Below are 23,384 nucleotides of genomic sequence, written 5' to 3'. Positions count from 1 at the left end.
TTTTGCCATCTGGTACACAGGAGTTTATGCATATGAACAGGCACGTGTTGAAGTGATTTTCACTATATGACTCTTGATCTCAACCCAAATCATCACTATAATGAGTGGAAGACACAGTGTACAGTACATTAGTGGCAGGTGCATACTATCAACTTCATTTTAATAGAAGACTTTCATGTTTCCATTTTTAAAGTATTCTGCACAAGTGCTGAAAAATTAATTGCTCGTTTGCAATTTAGCAAAAACTGAGGACATGTTATTGCTAAATGCTAAAGAACATCAGTTTGCAGGAAAGCGGCCACTAATTTAAGTTCTTCCCATCTGTAAGTTCAGGCCAATTTCTTCTCCAGACAATAAGAAAGTCTCACTGAAGTTGAGCGTAAAACCCTCTCTTGTGTCACAGTGAGCACGCTGAATTACCTTTGATAGTCTCACAGCACCAAAAGCCTCTCGAAGCTATCACAGAGCAAGCTGCAAAGATGCCTTGAAGGATTCCTTGTGCAACAACGTCACCGGGCTCAGCTCCTGGTACTGTGAGCTGCGTCCTCCGTCTCCCCTCCGCCTGTTTCACCGCGTCCCTTTCACCTGCTGGCTCATGTTTGAGACATAGACTTTAAATCTGGGGGGGGAAAAAGGTTCAGCTGCCAATAGCACACCACAAGGAGATCCTTGCTCCCAGGCAGGACAGAGTGTAGATATCAATAATGACATCACCGTGTACTTTGGTAATACCTGGTGTTTCTGATGCACGCTCGGTCCGGCGTTCCAAAAATATTTGTAGTCTTTAATTTATTAAATTGCATGCAGATATTAGCCTCGTTTGACACAAGGAGACCGGGCTCTGCGACTGAGAGAGACCTCCCTGGTCACGGGAAGGCTGCGCAGAGACTGAGAAAGAGCCACGCGAGGGGACAGTACTCACTGAACTGTGGTGCTGAGTCCTGAAACTGGGCTGCATCTGCAGGGTTGGCATTTAGCTGTCCAAAATGGGTCCAAAATGGCTTGGGGCAGAGTGAGGGTTTGGGGTCAGGGAGTAGGGGACAGCTCCTGTTACCTCCTCCTCTGAGCTTTGCTGAAGCGGGACTGCTCGTGACACAACACAGATCGTGTGGCCTGCTGGCAAACCCCATTTCTTGGGATATTTGTTATTTGGGGGCTCCGGTGTGCCCCTCTGGATCCCCCTCCCCGTGTCTCGGGGCTGTCTCGGGGCAATCAGGTGCCATGCCCGGGACGGCAAAGCATCGGAGCCGCGTCTCCACCTGCAGCCACTGCAGCTTCGTTATTGAATTACATTAACAGGCCGCCCTCTAGTGTCATATTTTATTACATGGGTAAAAAAAAGATGGGCCGGGCAGGTAAAAATCCGTGTCTTCGCTCGGTGAACACCAGCCAGCGCGTCACCCACACGAGTGGCCACGGAGAGTTTTTCGAGAGCATGTCGAGAAGCCCTCTGCTGGGTTAGAGTCCCCGAAACTTGGTGTGAAAATGGGATTTTTGTGCTGAGGCTCAGGAAATCAGTCCCCAGAAGCCAAAGGAAGATATTTCCCAGATCTGCACAGGCACGTGCTAAGGTGCAGGATTTACCGTTCCCTAGAATTACGTTTCCGTGGCAGGTTACACCAGCACCTGGCACCGATGTGTGTCCGTACCCCTGGGGTGATGCCTTCAGCCCTTGTGTACGAGCCTGGGTGGGATTTGGGGAAACACCGGGGATCGTCCATCACAGCAGGGCATGGGGCACAGGTCCCCGAGGGCACCTGGCCGTCCTCTGTGTGCGTCCTGCGGGGTGCAGGGCTCGGGCACGGCCTTCGAGGGGTGGTGCTGGTGGGTGAGGGTGGGAATGGGGATGAAGATGAGGATGATGAGGGTGAGGATGGGGATGAGGATGAGGATGAGGATGAGGATGAGGATGAGGATGAGGATGAGGATGAGGATGAGGATGAGGATGAGGATGGACCGCCGTCTCCCCGGCAGAGCTGGGCTGCCAGCAGCCAGCACGGTGCCACCCTCTTTCCCTGACCCCCCCCCGTCCTTCCTCCTCCTCCTCCTCGGTCCCCGACGGGGCCCCGGGGCCGGCAGCGGCCGGGAGGGGGCAGCGCGGGCCCCGCCGCCACCGGGATGGGACCGGGGGGAGCCGGGGGGGCGGCGGCGGGGTCGCGCCTCCAGGGGGCGCCGCGTGCTCGGCGCGCGGGCACGAGCGGGCAGATGCGCGCACACGCGAGCGCGCTCGCGGGCACGGCGGTACCCCGCGCACGCGAACGGCCGCAGCTGCGTGAGTGCACGACCGGGCACACGTGCGAGCACACAGGCGTGCAGGCGTGTGTGCACAAGCACGCAGGCGTGCGTGCACACAGATGTGCACACGTGCACGTGCAGCCAGGCACGTGCGTGCACGGACTGCACACAGGTGTGCACAGTTATGGCCGTGCATGCACCCAGGGTGCACACGTGTGCACATACAATCACACCCATGCACGCACACAGACTGCACACATGCATACCCCCGTGCATCGATGCATGTGCACATATCAGCACACGTGCACGTGCATGCATCTGCACGTGGCACACGCATTCCCAAGCAGAATTGCAGCCCTGCACTCTCATGCAGCATCGGGCTGGCTGATGGGGCCCTGTGGTGCTAAGCAGAGATGGTTTAGGAACAGCCCTGGCGTCCCTGGGCCCCGTGGGGTGGTGTAAGCCATGGGGCACAGGGTGCACGAGGAGGGAGGGCGGCCCCGCTCCGCTGCACGGCGGTGACGTTTTGCCAGGCAAACATCCTGAGCCGTGTTTTGCAACCCTGCAGCAACGCAACTGGAATTATTTATTATTGTTTCTTCTTATTAATTTAATTAAGTTTTGTTGGTGTAGCATTTTTTCCCCCATATTAAAGGAAATGAAGTCAACATCATTAAAAGGAGTGGAAGAGGCGTATGCCAAAGTATTTGTAAGAGCACGTTAAAAATATTCTAATATGAATTCCAGCTGTCTCGCAGTCCACTGCGAACTTCTGCTGAGAAATCCAGCAACGCCACGGCTCTGCTGCTGCTGTCCTTGGGCCGAATGCAAGCTTCTGGTACCAAGGGGAAGCAACCTTCGCCGTGTCCTACGCTCACACTTTTTAAATCAAGTTAGATAGCCATTTACAGGGGCCTTCGGCGTCCCTCTCGGAGCAGATCTCGTGGTGCTTGCAATTAAACGCCAATTGCACCGCCCTCGTCTGCTCCGGAGGACGGCAGAGAACTTCCTGAGGCCTGGCCAGGGCTGGGGGCGTGCGTGTCCTCGTGTGCCGTGCACAGGGCGGGGGGGACGTGTCCCATTCTTGTGCAATGGCACCGGGATGCTCCTGCTGCCAGGGGGTGCTCTGCCCCCCCATGGCTGGGCACAGTGCTCCGTCCCTGCTGCACATGCTTCACTCTGTGCACACTGTATGGTGCATGCTGCACATGCTGCATGGTTCATGCTGCACACACTGCACACCTTCACCCTCCCAGGGCTCTGGTAGAGGGGGCACAGAGCGAGGAACTGAGAGCTAATTGCAGAAAGCCCTCCGTGCTGCTTTACTTTGGGGGGCTTATCACAAGCTGCAAGAGGTGGGCACTTATAAGGGTGTGCAGCCACCTGCACATGGCACTCAGGTACTCTTAGCGCCTGTGCAACTTGAGGCAATTGCATCAGAGAGGGTTGGAGGATTTGGGCATTCCCCAAAACTTCTCCCCCGGCAAACATGCCCTGAACAGTGTGCAGTCCCTGGCACGGGCAAAAAAAAAAAACAGAGGCTGTGCCAGCCCCTGAGTTACAGGAGCAGTGCTGAGTGCTCCCCATGGCGGGTTTCATGTGCTACCGTCCAAGGATGCAACGGGGAGCACCCGCTGCAGGGCCTAACGCGGTGCTGGGGAGCAGCTGCGTGCCCAATTTCTCACCCAGCCCATGGTTTTTCCCTGGCCGAGTCACCTGGTGCCATGTAAGTGCGTGTAGACGTGCCACACGCGTGTGCGCGTGCATGTGTGTGCATGCGCGTGTGTGCACATGCACGTTTGCACATGCATGCATGCGTGTGTGTGTGCACATGTGCACGCATATGCATGCCTATGTGCATCCACGTGTGCGTGTGCGTGCACGTGTGCGTGCAGCGGGGTGCTGCAGCTGCAGGCACGGGCAGGGGGCGGCGGGGGCGGGCAGGGGGGGGCCGCCCCCAGCTCCCCCCGGCTGCTGCGGGGCTTTGTGCTGCAGGGGGGGGCCGGGGGGCGCCGGCTCTGGCTTCGCTCTGCCTTTCTGCCTCCAGCCTTTCCGCCTTTATATTTGTATGATTTTTAATTTTTTTATTATTTTTTCTTCTTACGGGGGGGGGGGGGGGAAGGGGGGGTGCCGGGCTCGCCCCGCATCCCCCCCACCTCCCCTTGTGCGCGGCCGGGGCCGGGGGGTGGGAGCTGGAGCCGCGGGGAGCCGCCGGCTGCGGGGCCGGAGACTGCGGCAAAAGGAAAAAAAAAAAAAAAAAAAAAAAAGGAAAAAAAAGGAAAAAAAAAAAAAAAAGCCCGAGTCGGGGGAACCCCCCCGGCCCGCGGGGCGGCGGCGCTGGGCGGCGCGGAGCGAGCAGCGGGGCTGCGCGGAGCGGCCGGAGCTGCGCGGGGCTGCGCGCGTCTCCCTGGCTTCCTTTTGCTTTTCCTTTTTTTTTTTTTTTTTTCAATTTTATTTTATTTTTTGCCTTTTTTTTTTTTTTTTTTTTCTCCTTTTGCTGTACCTTAGATGAAAATGGCTACCGCCGGCTCCGCGAGCGTTTGCGAAGGCAGGAACGGGCAGGTTGCGAGCTTTGCTTCTTTCCCCAAAAACACCCCGAGCCGACCAAATCCGCGCCGCAAACTTCCAAGGCTTTTTTTTTTTTTAAATTTTTAAATTTTTAATTATTTTTTTTTTCTCCCTCACCCCCTTCTTTTCCTTTCCCTTCCTCCCCCGGAGCGGCGGTGCCGGATGGGGGGGAGGCCGGGGATGGGAGCGGAGCCGCCACCCGTCCTGGTGCGCACCGGGCACCGCGCTCCGGGCACCGGGCACCGGGTACCGAGCACCGGGCACCGGGCCCCAGCAGCGAGCATCCCCGGGCATCCCCGGGCAGGCGAAGGCAGCGGCGGACACGGCGCTCCGGGGCCGGGCTGCTCGCGTTTTTGGGGGTTTCCTTGCAAAGATCCGCAAATAAAAGCGCGAGCTCCCGGATCCCGCATCCCCCGGCAGCGAGGAGCGAGTAGTTAATGCACTAAGTATATGCACTTCTCGGGCGGGGGGGCGGGGGGAGCCGCTCGTGTGTCGCGATGTATGGAGAATGTACGTGGCTATTAAAGTGACGTGGGAAAAGCTGCTCGGCGAGGGGGCTCCTTCTGTGGCGAGGACAAAGAAGAAACTGGAAGCGATCTTTTAAAATATTTTCCATTCATAAAAATGGCAGAGGGCTTATGCACCAGTCTATTTCTGCGTCTGACTGCACAGCTAATACGTTATTGCCAGCCTCGGAAGATAATTGTAGTGTCGGTGGAGACCTAATAATACAGTAGCACATGTAATTTTAAACAACACCTCATTGTTTATTGGGATGTAACTTTCCCAAAGTTTATTTGTAGCATTAAGAGATTTTAAGTGCAGAACAAATTGCAAATGAGCAGCTGCGGGGCGATGCGCGTTTTGTGTGGCTACAAGAGTTTCTATATTTAGTGACAAGCTGAATCTGAAGAGGATTTAGAAAAAAAAAAAAATAATAGAATATCTGTAAGGAAATGCTTATTTCCTCCCGGAGGAGAGGGCTGGGGGATCTCTGGGCTCGGCGGTCCCCCTCTCGGAGGGAGGAATGATGCCTGCGCATCCCTGCGGCGCGCTGAGCTGCAGCACTTCGTGCCCCTCGTGCACCTGCTCACCGGGCTCCGAAACACCCTTCCCAGCCAAAAAGCTGCCAGCCGCCTTGGGCACGCTTAGGGAGGTGATTTCGGTGCCGTGATTTCTGTGCTTTTTTTTTTTTCCAGGAGGTGGAATAAAAGAGTAGCTGAGCGCGTCCCCATGCAGGGGCCACCTGTGCTGCGTGCCGGCTTACCCCGTAGAAAGCATCCGGCACCCTACAGGGGCCGGTGCGGCACGGGGCAAGCTGGGGCTGGGCTCCCCCAGCAGGGTCTGCACCTCTCCTTTCCTGTGTTTTTAAGAAAACTCGACAAAAACAAAGCAGCCTCTCCAGAGAGAGCCGGTGGCAGCGCAGGGTGCCCGTCCCAGGGATCTATGTTGCCAGAGCGTACGATGCGGCAGGTCAGTGAATTACAGTAATGAAGACCTCACAAAATTTCAGGTGCGGAAGCTGAGACGTTTGTCTCGCTGCTGTGGACAAGCCGTAGGCACTGGGTGAGGCAGAGCAAGCAAGATCTGCATTTCACCCCATGACTTTTAGGCAGGAGAGTGGGCTTGCACAGCTTGGGGCTCGTACAGGCAGCCCTTGCACATCAGGGGCACACAACTCGTGTCTGACCGACCCCTTGCACATTACAAGGTTGTCTATAACATTAGGGAATGCGGCGAAGTGAAAAGTTACTGGTCATGATCGAAATGTGTTGCTTTTTAATCCCTGAAATTTCATTTAGATTAACTTTTTTATGATAAAAGTGTTTTTTCCACATTATTTGCTTTGGTTCCTCTCCCTCCTTCCTCCCAAGAATAGAGACCTCCTCCTGTTTTAAAGAACACCTAATTTAAGGCTGGAAAGGGCAATTTTTATATCATTTTTAGAAAAGTCAGAGTGGGGAAAAGTTGAGCTGGAAAACTTCCCCGCTCCGCAGCCGCGAGGAAGGCGATCGGCGCTCCTACGTGCTGCGGGCCAGCGGGGCTCCGACTATTTTGAAAAATAGGGGTGGAAGAGATTTGCAGACGAATTATGTGCTCGTGCACAATGCCAGACAAGCCGCGCTAAAGCCTGCACCTGTTAGCACGCTCCCCTCGCCAGACGCGAGGCTAGGTACGAAGTTGGCAGAGGGTTGCTGCGAAAAGGCCACTCGCAGCCTTTTCTCCTCCTCCCAGGACTCGGGCACAGACGAGGAGGGCGAAAAGCGGCTGGGTCCGCACGTCGCCGCTTTGTTTTTTTTTTTGCTTTGCTTCCCATTGGGGGAAATAATGGCTGGCTCTTCTTTTTAAAAGTTACAGACCCCGGAGACGGGCGTGCAGCACGGGGCAGGAGGGAACGCATGCTAATTAGGGCTGGAGCAGCGCTGCGGGCTGCAAGCCGTGGAGGTGAGCCCGCCGGCAGTCCTGCACTCGATTCCTGCCTCCTCCGAGCCGCAGCTTTCCCTTGTCACACACCTCGGTGTGTGTCACCTGGCTGTCACAGTGCCCCGGCAGCAACTTTGTTATAGACGGCTTTATTTTCACGCCACGCGTTCAATCTCAGCTTGTAGGAGTGAGCCCTAAACGCGAAACCTTCCCCTACGAAAAACAGCAGCAAAAGAAACGCGTCCCTGCGGGAAATGCATCGCACGGACACGGCAGCGCGTATGGGTAACGCACCGAAATAGTGGTGTGTGCACAGGAACTGCCTCACCGTGATTGTATCACCCTTGCACAAACTTTACTTGAGCCAAAAACCTTGCCTGGAGGTGTGCAAGATCAGGCCCAGCGTGCGCACACCAAAGTGCCCGAGAAAGCAGGGGATGGAGACGGGCAGCAGGATTGGGGCTGTGCCCAGCTCACCCGCTGTCACCACGCAGTGGTTTAGTACCACCAAGAGGTGCCCAACAGCCTCCAGCAGACACCCGCATAACAAAATATTTCTGGGAGCCCCGTGGACGTGCTCACATCCCGTCCCGGGGGTGTTAGTAGGGTTTTATGCAATGGGATAGGGACATCGGTGCGGTGCGTGGGGCTGTGCTGTGGGGCCGGGCCATCGGTCGCTGCTGGAACCCACCCAGAAATCTGGGCTGGCGAAACCACCCTGCTGTCACGGGGCACTTTCACTTCGTGGTATTTCCACTTTTTCAGCTGAATTCTGCTCGTGCGGTGGGATTCGTGGTAAAGCAGTGTTACAGCTTGCGCTCCCCGTTGGGTCTGCAGCAAAACAAAAGGGAAAGCGCTGCCTCTCCCGCCTCTCCCGATCCTGTTTTCTCTCTTCCCGTGGTCTGCAGGCTTTGCCCGATAACTGATTTCCCCTGCAATGCATCTTGCAACAGGCTCAAGCCCTGTGGAAGAGCGTTACGAGTCCGCAGGCGGTTCTGTGGGCTTTTTTCATGAGGGGACTAGCAGAGACCCAGGGAAGGCACGGTCAGGGGGAACCTCACAGCGCCACAGAGAGCACCAACCACCACATAATTCCCGTCCTCATGGCTTTGGTGATCTACTTTTGGCCCACACCCCCAAATTCTGGGCCCATTTGGGGACAGGTCTCGGTGCAGCCACCCTCCTCCGTCGAGCAGGGATGGCAACACCTCGCCCCACTCGTCTCGGCAGCGGGTGGAAAACGCAGCAAGCAAAACATGAATATTTGTGCGTGTGTAGTGGTGCAAGGTGAGAATGTCCGTCAAACACACCGGGCTGCTTATTTGATGGACATCCCTGAAATCTGGAGATTAAGACTCAGCCCAAAGCTCCTCTTGGAGGGTGAGAAGGGTTTGCAGGATGCTTGTTGCCCTGCCATCAGGGCAAACCCCGTGCAGGCACCACCAGCAGCCTCGCAGGCCGCTCTTGCCATTGGCATCCGCGGCCCGTACAAATTTTGGGAGGGCCGGGGGGCAGCGAGGCAGGACACGTCGCTACCTCCGTCGCTGCTTGTGGGACGATGCAGCAAGCACCAGGCTTTGAGCACCCCCACTGTGGTGGGATTTGGGGCCTTTGGAGGCTTTGGGAGCCTCTTTGGGAAGCCGGGGCCAGGCCGTAGGGGGTGTCTGCGCCGAGCAGGACCCGGGGCAGCGATCCCAAAGCCACCGGGGATGCTCGGAGCCAGGATGAGGCCTCGCCTGCTGGCTGCGGGCTGCTGCCAGGCCGTACAGCGTAGAGACCGGCCATTGTCCCAGCTGACGGGCTATTCAGAGTGCTCCCCCAGCCTCTCCAAAACCCCAGCTTGTTCTTCCCCGGTGACAGCCATCCCTCCCATTCGGCGTTCCCTTTGTACGCCTGATAACATGGTGGAAATCCCTTATTATGCCGCTTTTCATAACGCTTTCACCCGGCGGAGGGACATGATGTTTTCATTTATGCAGCACGCATCCATCCTCCGAGAGGAACCCTCGCAAAGCCCGAGCCCTGCCGAAGGACACCAGGAGTTTGTGGGGTTCCCCCGTGGTTCCCAACCCATGTCCCGGCCCACGGGCTGCCCCAGGGGGGTCACCACGAGGGGACCGAGGTCACAGCGAGCCACGCATGCACGCCTGGAAACTAAAAACCCTCCGTGAGCTCGCTGCTGTGGGGTTGGCTTGGGTTTTTTTTGCTGTTTCTTCTTTTTCTTTTCCTCTTTTTTCGCTGTCTGCTCAGCGCGGCGGCAGCCCCGTGTCGGTGACTACCTGCTCGAGCGGATTAAAGGCGGTGCGTGGGGAGGGATAACCGCGCCGCTCGTTAGGTTGTGGAAGTTGAAGTCTCACTTTGTTGTTAAAAAAAAAAAAAAAAAAAAGTGATTAACCTTCAGATCCATTTACTTTTTTTTGTTGTTGTTTTTCTCCCCCCAAATTAATTTTGCATTATTATCACGCATCTCGGGGCTTCCAGTTTTAGGAATATAATGCTTCTGCTGTTAATGAAGTGGGCATCCACGATCAAGGGGAGCTGAGAGCTACAGACAATTGTTTGTTTGCCTTTATTTCTCACGCCCTTTGAAGGTTTTTCTTTTTTTTTTTCTCTCTCTCTCTCCTTTTTTTTTTTTTTTTTTTATTAAGTGACTTTAGCAGATTGTACCCTCGGAGCTGTGAATAATAGGGTTATTCTACAAAAATGGCCAAGGCTAGTTAAGACACACAAAGCCAGGAAATCCTTTCAGGGATGAAATCAGGACTATTTTAGGGGTGCTGGGTAAGTTGCAGACTTTGCAGCTCGGCGCTCGGCTGCTGCAGTGCTGCCAGGCACGGCCGCGGCTGGGAGGAAAAGTTCCTCCCCCGCCGAGGGCTTGCCCGGCCGCGGCCGCCGGGGGGGGCAGAGAGGGGGGGAGCGGAGAGGGGGCTGTGCAAAGCAAAGGGGGTGCAAAAACAAAAAGGGGGTGCAAAAAAAAGGGGGTGCAAAAAAAAAGTGCAAAAAAAAAGGGGGTGCAAAGCAAAGGGGGGTGCAAAGCAAAGGGGAAGAAAACGGGGGAGTGCAAAGCAAACTGGGGGGTACAAAGGGTGGGGAAGCAAAAGGGGGTGCAAAGGGGTGCATAAAGGGTGTGCAAAGCAATGCGGGGTGCAAAGGGGTGCGTTAAGAGGTGAGCAAGGCAATGCGTGGTGCAAAGGGGTGTGCAAAGCAATGGGGGTGCAAAGGGGTGCATAAAGGGGTGTGCAAAGCAAATAGGGAAGCAAAGGGGTGCATTAAGGGGTGAGCAAAGCAATGGGGGGTGCAAAGGAGTGTGCAAAGCAAATGGGGGTGCAAAGGGCTGCATTAAGGGGTGCAACGCAATGTGGAGTGCAAAAGAGTGTGCAAAGCAAACGGCTGCAAAGCAAAAAGGGGTGCAAAGGGATGTGCAAAGCAAACGGGGGTGCAAAGCAACCGGGGGTGCAATGGGGTGCATAAAAGGGTGCAAAGCAAACGGGGGTGTGCAAAAGGGGGCGCAAAGGGGTGCAAAGCAAAGCGGTGCAAAGCAAAGCGGGGGCGCAAAGCAGAAGTCGATGCAGAGCAAAGGGGGGGGCGCAAAGCCAAGGGGGGTGCGGAGCAGAGGGGTGCTGTGCAGAGTCCGGGGGGGGGCAGCAGGGGCCAGGTGAGTTTGCCCGTGCCCGGCTGCCGGTGCCAGAGAGGGGGCACCTCCAGGGGGGTCGCAGCGCCCCCAGACCCCCCCGGCTGCGCAGCCGGGACCCCCCCGGAGCTGGGAAGGGGCCCGACGGGGGCAAGGGGGGGGTCTCTTGGCTGGCGCCCCCCCTGCTCGGGGCTCCTGTGCGACTGCGGAAACCGGGGGGGGGGGGCAAAGGGAGGGGAGGGGGCGGGGGCTGCCGAGCCGGGCGCAACTTTGGGAAGTGCGGAGCGCGCAGAGCTCGGTCGCGGGAGCGCGCCTCGGGGAAGGAGGGGGGGGGGGGGGGGAGAGAGGAAAAAAAAAAAAAAAAGGAAAAAAAAAAAAAAAAACAACACACACAACCAACCCTAACGGCAGGCGGCAATTGGCTGCGGCTCCTATTCTCTTCCGGGTTTCCAACGGCTGCAAGTTTATTTTAGCTATTAAAAAAATAAAAAGAAAATCGCCCCCAAATATATAAATAAATAAAAAAATAAAAGTGTCACCAAGCGAAGCCAATCGCCGGAGCCCCGCAAAGTTTCCCACGTGCTCCCGGTGCCCGCCGTGGCGCTGCCGGGACCCCCCCACGGGACCCCCTCGCTCCCCGCAGCCGCTCCGGGACTTGCGCGGGTTTTGCGCGGGTTTTGCGCGCTTGGTCTGGCAGCGCGCTGCGCAGCGGGGGGCGCGTTTTTTTTCTCTTTTTCACGCTTTTTGTGTTTCCCCAGGGGGTCGGGAAGCCGCTGAGGGTCCCGGATCCCCCCTGCACCCCCCCCGGACCCCCCTGGACCCCCCTTTTCGTTGCGCGCCGGCTCCGTGCGCGCCGTCGGGGGCGGCCGCGGGCGCGCAACAAAGGGCCGCGGGCGGGCACGGGGCGTGACGGGCAGCGGGGAGGGCCAATGGGAGCAGCGGGGCGGGGTGACGCAGCCGGGAGCCGCCCAATCAGCTGCGGGGGCGGGCGTTGCGACGTTTGAACTCCCCCGGGGGGAGGGGCGCGCCTTTTTTTTTTTTCAATTTTTCAATTTTTTTTTTGAAATCGGGATTTTTTTAATTATTTATTTTTTTTATACCGCCGAAGTTGGCGGCGCCCCGCGGGGCCGGGACCGCTGGCGGGGACGGAGCCGCGGGAAGCTCGGGATTTAGCACCCAAAATTAAAAAAAAAAAAAAAAAAAAGTGGATTTTTTTTTTCTTAAAAATCAAGTTTTTAGCAAAAAAAAAAAAATAATAAAAAAGCTGAGTTGGGGGGAAAAAAAATACCCCGCCGAGTGCCGGTGCCGCGGGTGCGGAGCGCTGCGCGCTGCGCCTGGCCGCCACCCCCGCCTAGAGGGCGCACGGAGCCGTCCCGCGGCCCCCAGGCTCCCGGAGGGCTCCCAAAAAAGTTCCTCCCGCAGCCGCTGCAGCCCGCAACGGGCTCGGGGCAGCCGGGGGCATCCCCCCGGACCCCCCCGTGTCCCCCCGTGTCCCCAGCGAGGTGCGGGGGGGAGCGCACGGGGAGCCCCGGGGGGCGCAAATTGTCCCCCCCTCCCCTCTCCTCCCCGGCTGCCGTCGGGGAGAGCGGGGGGTGCAGGTCCCGAGGGACGCACGGACAGGGGGACAAGGGGACAGGGAGACGGATGGGGCCCCGAGGGGGCGGTCGGTGTCCCCGCCGTGTCCCGTCCCCCCCTCTCCCCGTCGGGCGGCCAAGTCCCGGCCCCCGGCGCTGCCGGTGGCAGCACAAAGCGGGCGCGGGAGCGCTTGGGGTTTGGGGAGGGGGCTTAGCGGGGAGGGTGGGTTATTAGGGGTGGGTTATTGCGAGGGGGTTATTGGAGAGGGTTATGGGATGGGGGGGGGCGAGGTGAGACAGAATTCCTGCCCGTGGCGGGGGATGTGATTTAGCGAAGTGCACGAGCAGCACCAGCAAAGCGCTCGGCTTGGAGTGACAAGTGGCGGGGGCCCTCCAAACTTGGCAAACCACCGGGGCTCCCCGTGTTCCCCCCTAAAACCCCCCCAAAGACCCCCTCCGGACCCCCTTGAAGCCCCCTTTCCACCCTCCCCATCCTTCCCTAAACCCTCCGGCATGCGAGCATCCCTCGGCGGAGAGGTGCTGGCGAGGGTGCCCAAACCGAAAAAAAAAAAAAAAAACAAAACAAAAAAAAAAAAAAAAAAAAAAAAAAAAACAAAAAAAAAAAAAAAAAAAAAAAAAAACCGAAAACCACAAAGTTTGCGGCGCCCCCGCGGCTCTCTCCCCGCGGCCGGGCGCGCTGCGGGGCGGCGGGGCGGAGGGAGGCGGCGGCCGCAGCCCCCTCCCCGCCCCTCCCCGCCCCCGCGGGCGGCGCGGAGCGGGCGGGCGGCGCGGCGCAGAGCGGGCGGCGCGGAGGGGAGCGCAGCGGGCGCGGAGCGGGGGCCGCGGCGGCGGCGGCGGAGCGCAGAAAGGGGGGGGGGCGCGCAGCGAGCAGCGCGCAGCGGGCAGGCAGCGCTATGCCCCTCAGCCCCAGCCGGGCGGGCGTGCCGAGCGCCTAGTGCGGGGCTAAGTCGAGGCGGGGTTAAAGTTCGGCTCATGGAGCGGCTCCGCGCCGGCTGCAGTTTGGCAGAGTTGGAAATGTGAAAGCAAGAAGCAGGCTCGGGGCTCCCCCTCCTCTCTCCTCTTCTCTCTCTCTCTCTCTCTCCTCTCCTCTTTTTTTTTTTTTTTTTTTTTTTTTTTTTTTCTCCCCTCTCTCTCTCTCTCTCTCTCTCTCTCTCTCCCTCTGTCCCCCCCCCCCCCCTCCGCCCCCCTCCCCTCCTCTCCCCCTCTGTCTCCCTGTGTCCCCGCACACGCACACCTCCAGCCCGCAGCCCCCCGCAGCAGACATGTATTCTCCGCTCTGTCTCACCCAGGTAAGCGGTGCCGGGGCGCGGTGGGGCCGGCGCTGCTGGGGGGGGGTCGAGGGGGGGGTCGGGGGGGGGCCGCGTGTGCGCCGGGGCAGGGGCAGGGGGCGGCTCGCCGAAACTTCACTTCGGTGCCTTTCCCTTGCATCTCCCCCCCACGCACACCCCCCTCTTCTCTCTCTCCCCATACCCCCTTTCCCCGCACGGCCATTTGCGGCGGCACATGGCTAATGGCGCCTACTTATTAACGGCTTAATTAATAAGGGGGGGTGTGTGTGTATGGGGGGGGCCGTGCGGGCGCGGGGCTTTGCGGGACGCCCCCCGCACCGCTGCCGCCGCGGCCCCGCCGTGCTTGGTCATCCGCGATCGATGCCGGCGCCGGAGCGCCCCGGCCGCCGCTGCGCCCCGCGGTGCCCCCGCTGCCCTCCTTCCTTCCCTCCCTTCCCCTTCCTTTCCCTTCCCTCCTTCCCTTCTTTCCCCTTCCCTTCTTCCCCTTTTCCCCCTTTTTTTTTTTCCCCTTCTTCCCTTCCCTGCCCTCCCCACCCGACACGCCGGCTCCCCCGCCCCGAACTCCGCACTTTTGTTTACGAGCCGGCGGCGGGGGCGGCCGGGGAGGGGGGTGGGGGGGGTGCGTGGAAAAGGAAAAGGGGGGGACGGACACGCGGGGGGCACCCGCGGGGCACGATCGGCCCCGCACGGCCCCGCGGAGCAGCGCGCAGCAGCCGCGCACGGCCCCGGGGCGGCCGCGCTGCGCGGGGAGCTTGGGGAGTTGCGCGCAATTTTGGGGGGGACACCCCCCGCACGCCTCCCGCACGCCTCCCGCAAACTTGTTTCGGGGTGCGGGTGCGTGTCTCACCCCCCCTCTTTCCCTTCAGCCGCCCGCGGGACTCGGCGCAACTTTTGCGCCCCCCCCGGGCCCCGTTTGCGGGGAGCTGCGGCCGGGAACGAGGGGACCCGGGGGGGGGTCCCCGCGGTGCCCCCGGGGTTGCGCGGCCGCGGAGCGCCGCCCGCCCCCCCCCTGCCCGCTCCCTGCTGCAGGACGCTAAATTGCACACCTTCAATTAGCAGGATATAATGGTTTAACGAGGAAACGCTTTGTGGCGGACTCAAACCCCAGATTATTTCCTCCTGCAGGAGATTTTTGCCTACATTATTCTCACTAATTTAATTTGAATGCATATTTTTGAATATTTTTTTTTCGCTTTTTTTTTTTTTTTTTTTCTTCTTTTTTTACAGCCCGGTGAGAAAGCCTCTCCGGGCTCTTTCTGGCCAGGAAAAAAAAAATAAATAAAAAATTAAATAAAGCGACGAAAGGCAGCGAGAGGGCAGGCGGCTGCCCAAACTTCGGGGGGCTCCCTTCTCCTTGCGCCCCCCCCCCCCAGCCTCCCAGTCGGGGCGCCCCGCTTGCAGCGCTCAGCCCGGAGCCGCCGCTGCTTGCCCAGAGCCTCACGGCCTCGGGGGGGGGAGAACGGGGCCGGGGGGCACTTTGCAGGGCACGGAGCTGCGGCTCCGAGCAAGGGCCCGGCCAAACTTCGCTCCTCTCCCTGCCAGCTCCGGCCTCCGACAGCCCCGGGGCTGCAGGGGGGAGCGCAGCGCCCTGCCGGGGGGCACCGGGCATCGCCACCTCTCCCCGGCCCCACCGGGGCTCCTCAACCCTCGGTAGGCCCAGTTGCACACGAAGGGGAGAAAATAAAAGCCATGGGCCCGTTGGTCGTTGTCTCAGTCCCCCCTCTTCTTTTTTATTTTTTTCCTACCCCCCCCCCCCAAAAAAAAAAAAAAAGCCCAGACAAAAGCCAGCAGCGCTGCCGGTTGTGCAAATCTCGCATTCTTGTTGCACATTTGGAAAAGTAAGGCGAGGATTAGAGGCCTCCTGACAAACTCTTCCCTCGGAAGGATCAGTGAGGTGATTCTGTCATTTTCGGTGGAAAAAGGGGGCAAGTCCCCGCCAATTGCAAGCAATTTGCTATTTTGCCTTTCGGGACTCCTTGGAGCTTTTAGCGATAGGAGTTTTGGAAGGGGGATTTTTTTTGTTGCTGTTAAGTTTGGGTTCAGATTTAAAGGGAAAGCTTTAGAAAGTGGGTTAGAAAAGGAAAACAAACAGAAATCATAGTTAAGAGCGTATTTATCCAAGCACTGTAACTGAAATGGCATGAGCATTTTGTAGCAACTGTCAGGAAAATCTAAACATCGTTCCATTTACATATCTGCTGCAGATCTAGGGACGAGTTGGGGAACATATGCACATCTCCTAATAGATTTACAAGCAAATGGATTGTAAAAATATTAACAAGGGTCGCTGTAGCTGGCTTAATTTCAAAAAGATCAGCTCGAATATATTGTTTCAAAAGACTCCTCTGCAGCGTTACATTATGGCGAGCCTCCTCGGTCGGGTTTTGGGGCTCTTTTGTCGTGCTTTTTTGCACCTTTCTGCAGAGCAGCCGAGACTTGCGGTGCGAGCAGACGCAGAATCGTGCGGCCCAAATTCGAGGTGCTGCTTAGGAACAGGCAGCGCTCTGCAGAGCTGTGTCCTCCAACTTTGGGGAGTATCACAGGGAAAACTTTCTCTTTATGCTCGCCTTGCCAGTTTTCCTGTGCCTTTTATTTTTAGGTGACCCATCAGGCGCCGAGGGGGGAAAGCAAACGTCTTTATCAAATACTCTGAAAGTTTCCCTTAGAGCTAACTTGGGGAAAGGCAAAGATCATCTCTTTTTTGCACGAGTTTCTTAAAATCCGTGTGTTTTGCAGCGAGGCTGCAGACAAGTCTGCACATCTGCTAGCACACTTGCATTGACACATTTCCAAAACTTTTTTTTTTTTTTTTTTTTTGCTATAATAACACTGAAATAAATAATTGTATTGTGCAGGAACCGCTCCCCCCCCTCCCCACTTCCAGCACAATTTGTTTGATCCGTCCTGAGTGCTTTTATTTCCACTTCGCCTGTGCTAATATCTCGACGCCGAGATTTCGGCGGCGCGCTTTTACGGAGGACCATGTCTAGGAAGACAGTTTGAAAGTTAGTCTGTTTATGAGTCATTAACCTTTTCTCGCCGTACACCATTTTGAAAAGACACATTGGAGCCTGGCACGGACGTGCTCACCTCGAGCCGAGCAGCGCCGCTTCTCATTTACTTCAGCCATGGGACCGCTTCAGAGCGGACCCTGGCTGCACACTGAAGCATACCTTATTTTTTTCCATTTCTTTTTTTTTCTCCCCAGATCTTTTAAAAGTTTTTTTTTTTTTTTCTCCTTTTTTTTTTTTTTTTTTTTTTTTCCTTCGGGTGTTGCTTTTACCTCCCCGTTCAGGTTCACGCCGTAGAAATCGGCTTTAGCGCAGGTTAAAGCAGCTCGCTCTTGGATAGCATCCAGCGTCGAGCCAAAAAAGTCCCGAGCACATGAGATCAGTCAGGACAAAGCGCTGCTTAAAGCAGAAAAGTTAAAATATTTCAGGATATACCCAGACGTGTTCAGAAACCATTAATGCTTAAAGCGATCCCCTGCCTCATTGTAGGTCTGTCCAGCGTCTGCTGTGTGTACCTTAGCAGATAAACTTGGCCTCGACAAAAGGCCTTTTTTCCTTCGTGGCTCCCTCCGAGCAGGGCAGGGGAAGGACAGGAGGGAGCAGAAGTGTGGATTTATTATTTTTAATAGCTCACAGGGACCTGTAGTTTTTATCTTTCTTTCCTGTGAGAGCTCTTTCTCGGGGGGGGAGAGCAGCTCCATGTGCTCTGATTGTGCCTTCTCCCACTTTTCGAATCTACCGACTGCAAACTCGCAGCAATCTTTTTTTTTTTTTTTTTTCCCCCTAAACTTTGCTGAAATTTGAAACTAAGATCTTTTCTAGTAGAGGAGGGGAGTTAAAAAAAAAAAAAAAAAAAAAAAAAAAAAAGGAATGTGTCAATCATTGGAGTGATTTATTTTATTTTACCTGCTTAGGTTTTAATAATCATCCATAGTACTTGTGATTGCTGCCGCGCTGCTGCTGTGCTATGATCACATAGATTATGCCATTTGGGGCAGTTTCTAACAGTCTGTGTTTAAAATTAAAATAAATGCTGCAAAACTACATATAGATTTAGGTATTTACAATTTTAGGGCCTCTCAGAATAAGTGGAGTGAAACCTTTTGGGAAGCCAATAGAAGCCCTTGAATTACGACAGAATTTTGCTGCTGGGTATTTCTACTATCGATTTCTCAATTTTTCATAATTTTTTGCAAGGAAAATGTAAGTTAAAATAAGGTACGGAAAGGACATGAGATGTCTGCTTTAGTCATATTTACAACAACCTGAAATGATTTGGGTAGGAAACGTACTCCATGGGATAATTAAAAAAAAAAAAAAAAAAAGTTAGTTAAGCTGAAAAATCCCCAGTGTTGTCTTGCAAGATTAAGCACTGGTTGGCTTTCGCCATGCTGGGAGAAACGTTGTACAAATTACTTTTATTTTCCCCCCCTGGAGGGCCCAATCCTGAGGCGTGGAGGCGCTCGGCCTCTGGGAGCAGGGCCGGCCCTGCACGCGGCGCTGGATCAGGCCCCACAGGCTCTGTACGGCCCCGCGTGCACCGTGATACGTGTATATGTTTATTGTTTTGCTTTGTGTTCATTTATTTATTTATTTATTTTACAAAAGAAAAGGGGAGGGGGGTGTCTTTCTTGCATTTTTTTTTTTTTTTTTAACGTCAGCATAATTTTAATCGGGATTACTTTTGTGTCGAGGAGAGGGGGGTGATCTCTAACACGTCGTTCCACAAAACGAGCAGTGTCTCTGGGTGGCAAAAGTAACTTTCCAAGAACGGCATTTTCTTTGTAAATATGTGAAAATACAACAGAGTGTGTCAAAAAAAAAATAATGATAATTCTTGACCTATTTGCATGAGTCGCGCTAAGGTTTTCTGTCACCGTAATTTTTGATTTTTCAAGTCTCCTTTTATTTTATAGAAAGTTTGTTGTGTTTCGATACGCCTTAATACCACGTTTTTATTTTTTTTTTCACAGAATATAATCCTAACTTTCTTTAAAAAAAATAAAAATAAAACTTTGTGTTTTCTAAGATTTTTGCATTAGTGACTGCCGAGCAGGCGGGATAAATGTGCAGACGGGCCGCGGTACTTTCTCATCCCTGTATGGTTTGGGAAACAGAGAGAAAAGCTCCCTTCATTGTATTCCTATACGCAGCTCTATCGGCACGTTACTATACCGCGCGCTGCTATTTCCAAATATATCTTAGGGAAAGTTTTACTATACTTTAGACTTCCCCATACAAACATTGATTGGCATCCAAATGTTTAGAATTTGCCAAATTGGCGGGCATACGCTGGCTACACCGCAAGCAGCGGGGTCAGGGAGAGAGCAAAGGGAGATACGCGCTCCGCGAATGGGCTCAGGTCCCCACGCCGCAGCGTGGCTGTTGGCTTTTAACTCATTCTCCCCTTTTTTTAAAGAAACCTGAAGTTCACGAGGGGGGCCCGATCCTTGCCCCATCGCCACCCTGTCTCGAGTGGCCGCTCGCTTTTCCGAGGGTCGGGGCGAGGAGCGGGGGCAGCCGTCGGTGGGTCGGGGGGAGACGGCTGAGCTCGGCCGTAATTCTCGCCTTCCCCCCGTCTGGAGGCTTTCGTCGGGCTTTGTTGGTGGTTTTGCGTGACATCGACGCTTCTCTGTGACTTTTTCAGGATGAATTTCATCCCTTCATCGAAGCACTTCTGCCTCACGTCCGAGCGTTTGCGTACACGTGGTTCAACCTGCAAGCCCGAAAAAGAAAATACTTCAAAAAACATGAGAAACGCATGTCAAAAGAGGAAGAGAGAGCCGTGAAGGACGAACTGCTAAGTGAAAAACCCGAGGTAAAGCAAAAATGGGCATCCAGACTTCTGGCAAAGCTCCGGAAAGATATCAGGCCTGAATTTCGGGAGGATTTTGTTCTCACAGTCACAGGAAAAAAGCCTCCGTGTTGCGTCCTTTCCAATCCAGACCAGAAGGGCAAGATGAGAAGAATTGACTGCCTTCGCCAGGCAGATAAGGTCTGGAGGTTGGACCTCGTTATGGTGATTTTATTTAAAGGTATTCCGCTCGAAAGTACTGATGGCGAGCGCCTTGTAAAGTCCCCACAGTGCTCTAACCCCGGGCTGTGCGTACAGCCCCACCATATAGGAGTTTCTGTTAAGGAACTCGATTTATATTTGGCATACTTTGTGCACGCAGCAGGTAAGTGCGTTTATATACAACTTCTCCAACTCTCGCGGTCCTCCCGGCCTCGGCGGTTTCGGGTGCCGGGCCCCGGCCACGGCTGCATGAGCGGCGCGAGGCGGGAGGGAGCGCGGCCGCCGGCATCGCCCGGCCCCAAATTCGCCCTTTTTCACTGGCCTTTCTCGTGCAGCTGCTTAAAAGCAGGCTCTCGTTTTCCTGGGGTTAACGGTAGATGGGCGTTTTGGGGCATCCTTTCTCAAGTGTTATCCGGGCTTCCTATTTTCTGCGGTGGAGGGAACGCAGAGCGATTTATTTTTTAATTTTTACTGTTTAAATAAACTTTGTATATATCAATCCTGAGAGGGCGAGGGGTTCCCGAGGTCAGGGCTGCCAGGCATCCTCACCCACATGGGAATGCAAACCCCACATAGGGGAAAAAGGGAGAAGAGCCCCCCAGTAGGCAGCCAAGGCAGCTGGGTCTGGAAGGTGCCGCAAACAAATTCGGGGTCGTCATTTTAGGACAACGATGTCAACAGCATTTAAAAAAAAAAAAAAAAACAACACACAAAGTGAAACATCAGTTTATACATGAAATATACATGCAGTTCTTGAAACAAACTCCTCGTTGGGTAACATTGTGTGTGGGGAGGGCTGAAGTGTTTTGATCTGTGATGAAACTGAAAATGCTGGGGCCTCCAGCACCAAGCTCAGCCTGCCCGGGGGTTGCCTCGAGGTGTTAGAGGATGTGCAGTGGGATGGCGGGATAAAATAGTGTGCTATTGTATGTCCTTCGAGTGACTGTATTGCAGAAAAATGTGAGCGTATGGTGTGCTAGGCCCTGGTCTTCTTATATGGGACGCATATAGGATGCACGTAGGGCTGACCTGCAAGTGGAGGGGTTGGGCAGGCCGAGAGAACAAAGAAGAGGGGTGAGGGTGGGATCATATTTGTACAGGCCACGTATATATAAATATTTATCTATACGAAAACTTAGAGAATTGCAGCGCTGGGAGTCAGCATTTTCGACACCACATTTTTTCTTGAAGGGGGGCGTAGAAAGTTTTGAGCATCCCAAAGTTTTCTGCACCGGATCCCCGTGGTGCTGGTGGAGACGTGCGGCTGCGATGTTCTCGACGCAGCCTGCCCTCGGGAAGGACTTCGAGCATCCTCGTGCCACTTCCCTCCGATAAGCTGCCAGATTTGCTTTGCACTTAGGTGCGACGCGGTTAAATCATAGTGCACGTTTCTGGCAGGAGGGAGCTAGGCAAATATTGTGGAAAGGGATTTATTTGCTCTGCGATTTATTACGTGGCATGCCGGAGCAAGGATTACCGATCGTGGCTAACCAAAGGGAGAAGGGGATGGGGGGCACGGCCTCAGCTGAGGGGCCGGGGGTGCTCGCTGCCCTGCTCTCCTCCGTGCCCAGAGCCATGCTGGCAGCCTGGGCACCACCACCTTGCTGTTGGTTAGGTTTATTTAGGGCACGAGGCCGGTAAGTGCCGGTCCGTATTGCATTTCCTAAATGCGGAGCAGCCTGCTGCAAAGGGCAAGGGGTGCCAACAGAAAGCAGAGGTCTGGGGTGAGCCTGCGGGGAAGCTCCCAGGGACATGGGACGGGGAGAAAAGGGAAAATCCAGGCGTGTGAGTGCTGCAAGGGACCGGAGGGTTCTCTTCCTGTTGCAGTAGTCAGGCGAGAGACGTTGTAAAAGTTCAATATTGTGATTAGGGATATACCATCTTATCAGCATGCTGTTGGCAAACACTCGCCTTGATAGCGAACTCTTATTTATTTCTGCGTTCATTGTCAACAGGCAGTGATTGCACTAATTGTTCTCCGGGCTAGCTGTTTGCCGTGGAAAGTTGGTGCGAGGCTTCAGATCTTTCCCCGTGGAGGTTCACGGTTTTGTTCAGGCGGCAAACCCGCTCGTGCAGACCGCGCCGCTTCATATTTTGGCTGTCGTTTGCTGCTTGTTCGCAGCGCATTGTGCTCGCAGCGCACTGGTGCGTGCTGCGGCTTCGCTGCGGCACCGCGCCGCCGAGGGGGACCGAGCGATTTTTTAGGAGGTGGCACAGGGTAGCCGTCGCCTGTGTCGCTTCACGGAGGTGTGCTGGAAGCACCATCCGTAGGCTACCTTTTCTTTTTTTTCCCTTTTTCCTCGCTTTTTTCCCCCCTCCGATGTATCCCAGCAGTCTTTGTTACACCTGAACATTGGCCAAGTTGCCAGCCATTGGTTCCCGCAGACCCGCAGTAATGGCAGCTTGTGCCGTGTGCGCAACAGGAAAATTACAAAAGAAAAATATTAAGGGTCCTTTGTCTCAAACTCCATCAGAGCTGCCTCCAGAAATGTATGGACCCGTTAGTTCTGAGGAGGATGTCGCCAGCACAGATATTAGGTAGGCTGGTCAACTTACATATAGCGGATTTGACAAGCATCTGCTATAGTACAGAAGATTTGTAAACACTAAACAATGTTTTTACCTCCTTAAAAGTTTTGAGAAGTTGCCAGTATTGGCAGGAGGCACAGACTCCAAAACGTGCTTGAAGATATGTGCCAAAACCATTGTGACCTTTTCACCCATAGTGCTTGCTTCTCTTTTTCTTCTTTTTTTTTTTTTTTCCCTCTTCTTCTTTTTGTTGGGGGGAGCATTCTCTTCCAAGATGCCTTATTCGAGATGACTTCAGCAGTGAGATCTCCCTTTCCTTCTAAACATGTACGATAATTATTGCTTTGAATCCACGCTTTTTCTTCAGTAGGCACTATCATCTGTAAGAGAACACATGTGCTCAGATTTAAATGGTGCTTCTTACAAAGCTACTGAAATCAATTATTCTCTTTAAGAACTGGCTAGAAAGAAAAAACAGAAATATGCAAATACACAAACTACATGTCATTTTCGTTTAAAAAAAAAAAAAAAAAGGAAAGGAAGGGAGAGGAAAGGAAAAGAAGATCGGTGTTTTGTGAATTAGAGGTTGACCAAAAAATGTATTGAAATTTAGAGTATTGCTCTCAGTTTGCAGTTTCTAATCTGCTTAACTAAAAGCAGGCGGCATTTTCATACCCTAAACTTGGGTTTGCTTTTTAGTTTTCACTTATTCTACGCTTGTATCAAATGACAAGTTGGAAACCATTGTGGCAAACCGTTTTCTTTGTGGGAGTCAAACAGTAAAGCTAATTTATGGCCAGTCCTTTACCAGATGATCTGTATCAGAATCTACAATATACTAGGCACGTGGCAAGGTCACAATTTAAGTTGTTAAGGTCACAACCTTAGCCACCAGGCATTTGACCTTTTAGATAAAGTTAACCTTTGTTCATTAGTAGGCACTCAACCGAGAACTTTCTGGAGTTTTTTACTGCTTTGGAGTTCCTTCTGCTAATGTGATCAGATTGGAGGAAGGATTCGCAATGGAAGTAGTTAAATTTTGTGAAAGGTCACAGTTTTTAGAGACTCCATCAGTGGGCAGAGCCG

At 54.4% G+C, this 23,384-nt stretch overlaps 1 protein-coding gene across 14 annotated transcripts in view; it reads left to right on the top strand.

Moving 5' to 3' along the window:
- The window catches only part of NFIA (nuclear factor I A), a 342,563-nt gene that overhangs the window by 85,389 nt on the left and 233,790 nt on the right, over nt 1-23,384 (top strand). For 8 of the 14 annotated variants that reach the window (XM_032191843.1, XM_032191848.1, XM_032191852.1 and 5 more), the window contains exon 2: nt 19,401-19,932. In XM_032191843.1, coding sequence (XP_032047734.1) covers nt 19,401-19,932 — 532 coding nt within the window. Of the gene's footprint in view, nt 1-13,650; nt 13,743-19,400; nt 19,933-23,384 lie in introns of those variants that run through there. The other 6 variants (XM_032191853.1, XM_032191856.1, XM_032191855.1 and 3 more) reach the window with 1 other exon arrangement.

The sequence above is a fragment of the Aythya fuligula genome, chromosome 8 (genome assembly GCF_009819795.1).
Source record: "Aythya fuligula isolate bAytFul2 chromosome 8, bAytFul2.pri, whole genome shotgun sequence".
In the NCBI taxonomy this organism is placed as follows: Eukaryota; Metazoa; Chordata; class Aves; order Anseriformes; family Anatidae; genus Aythya; species Aythya fuligula.
The sequence above is the reverse complement of the archived record's forward strand: the minus strand, read 5'-3'. Positions and strand labels throughout refer to the sequence as shown.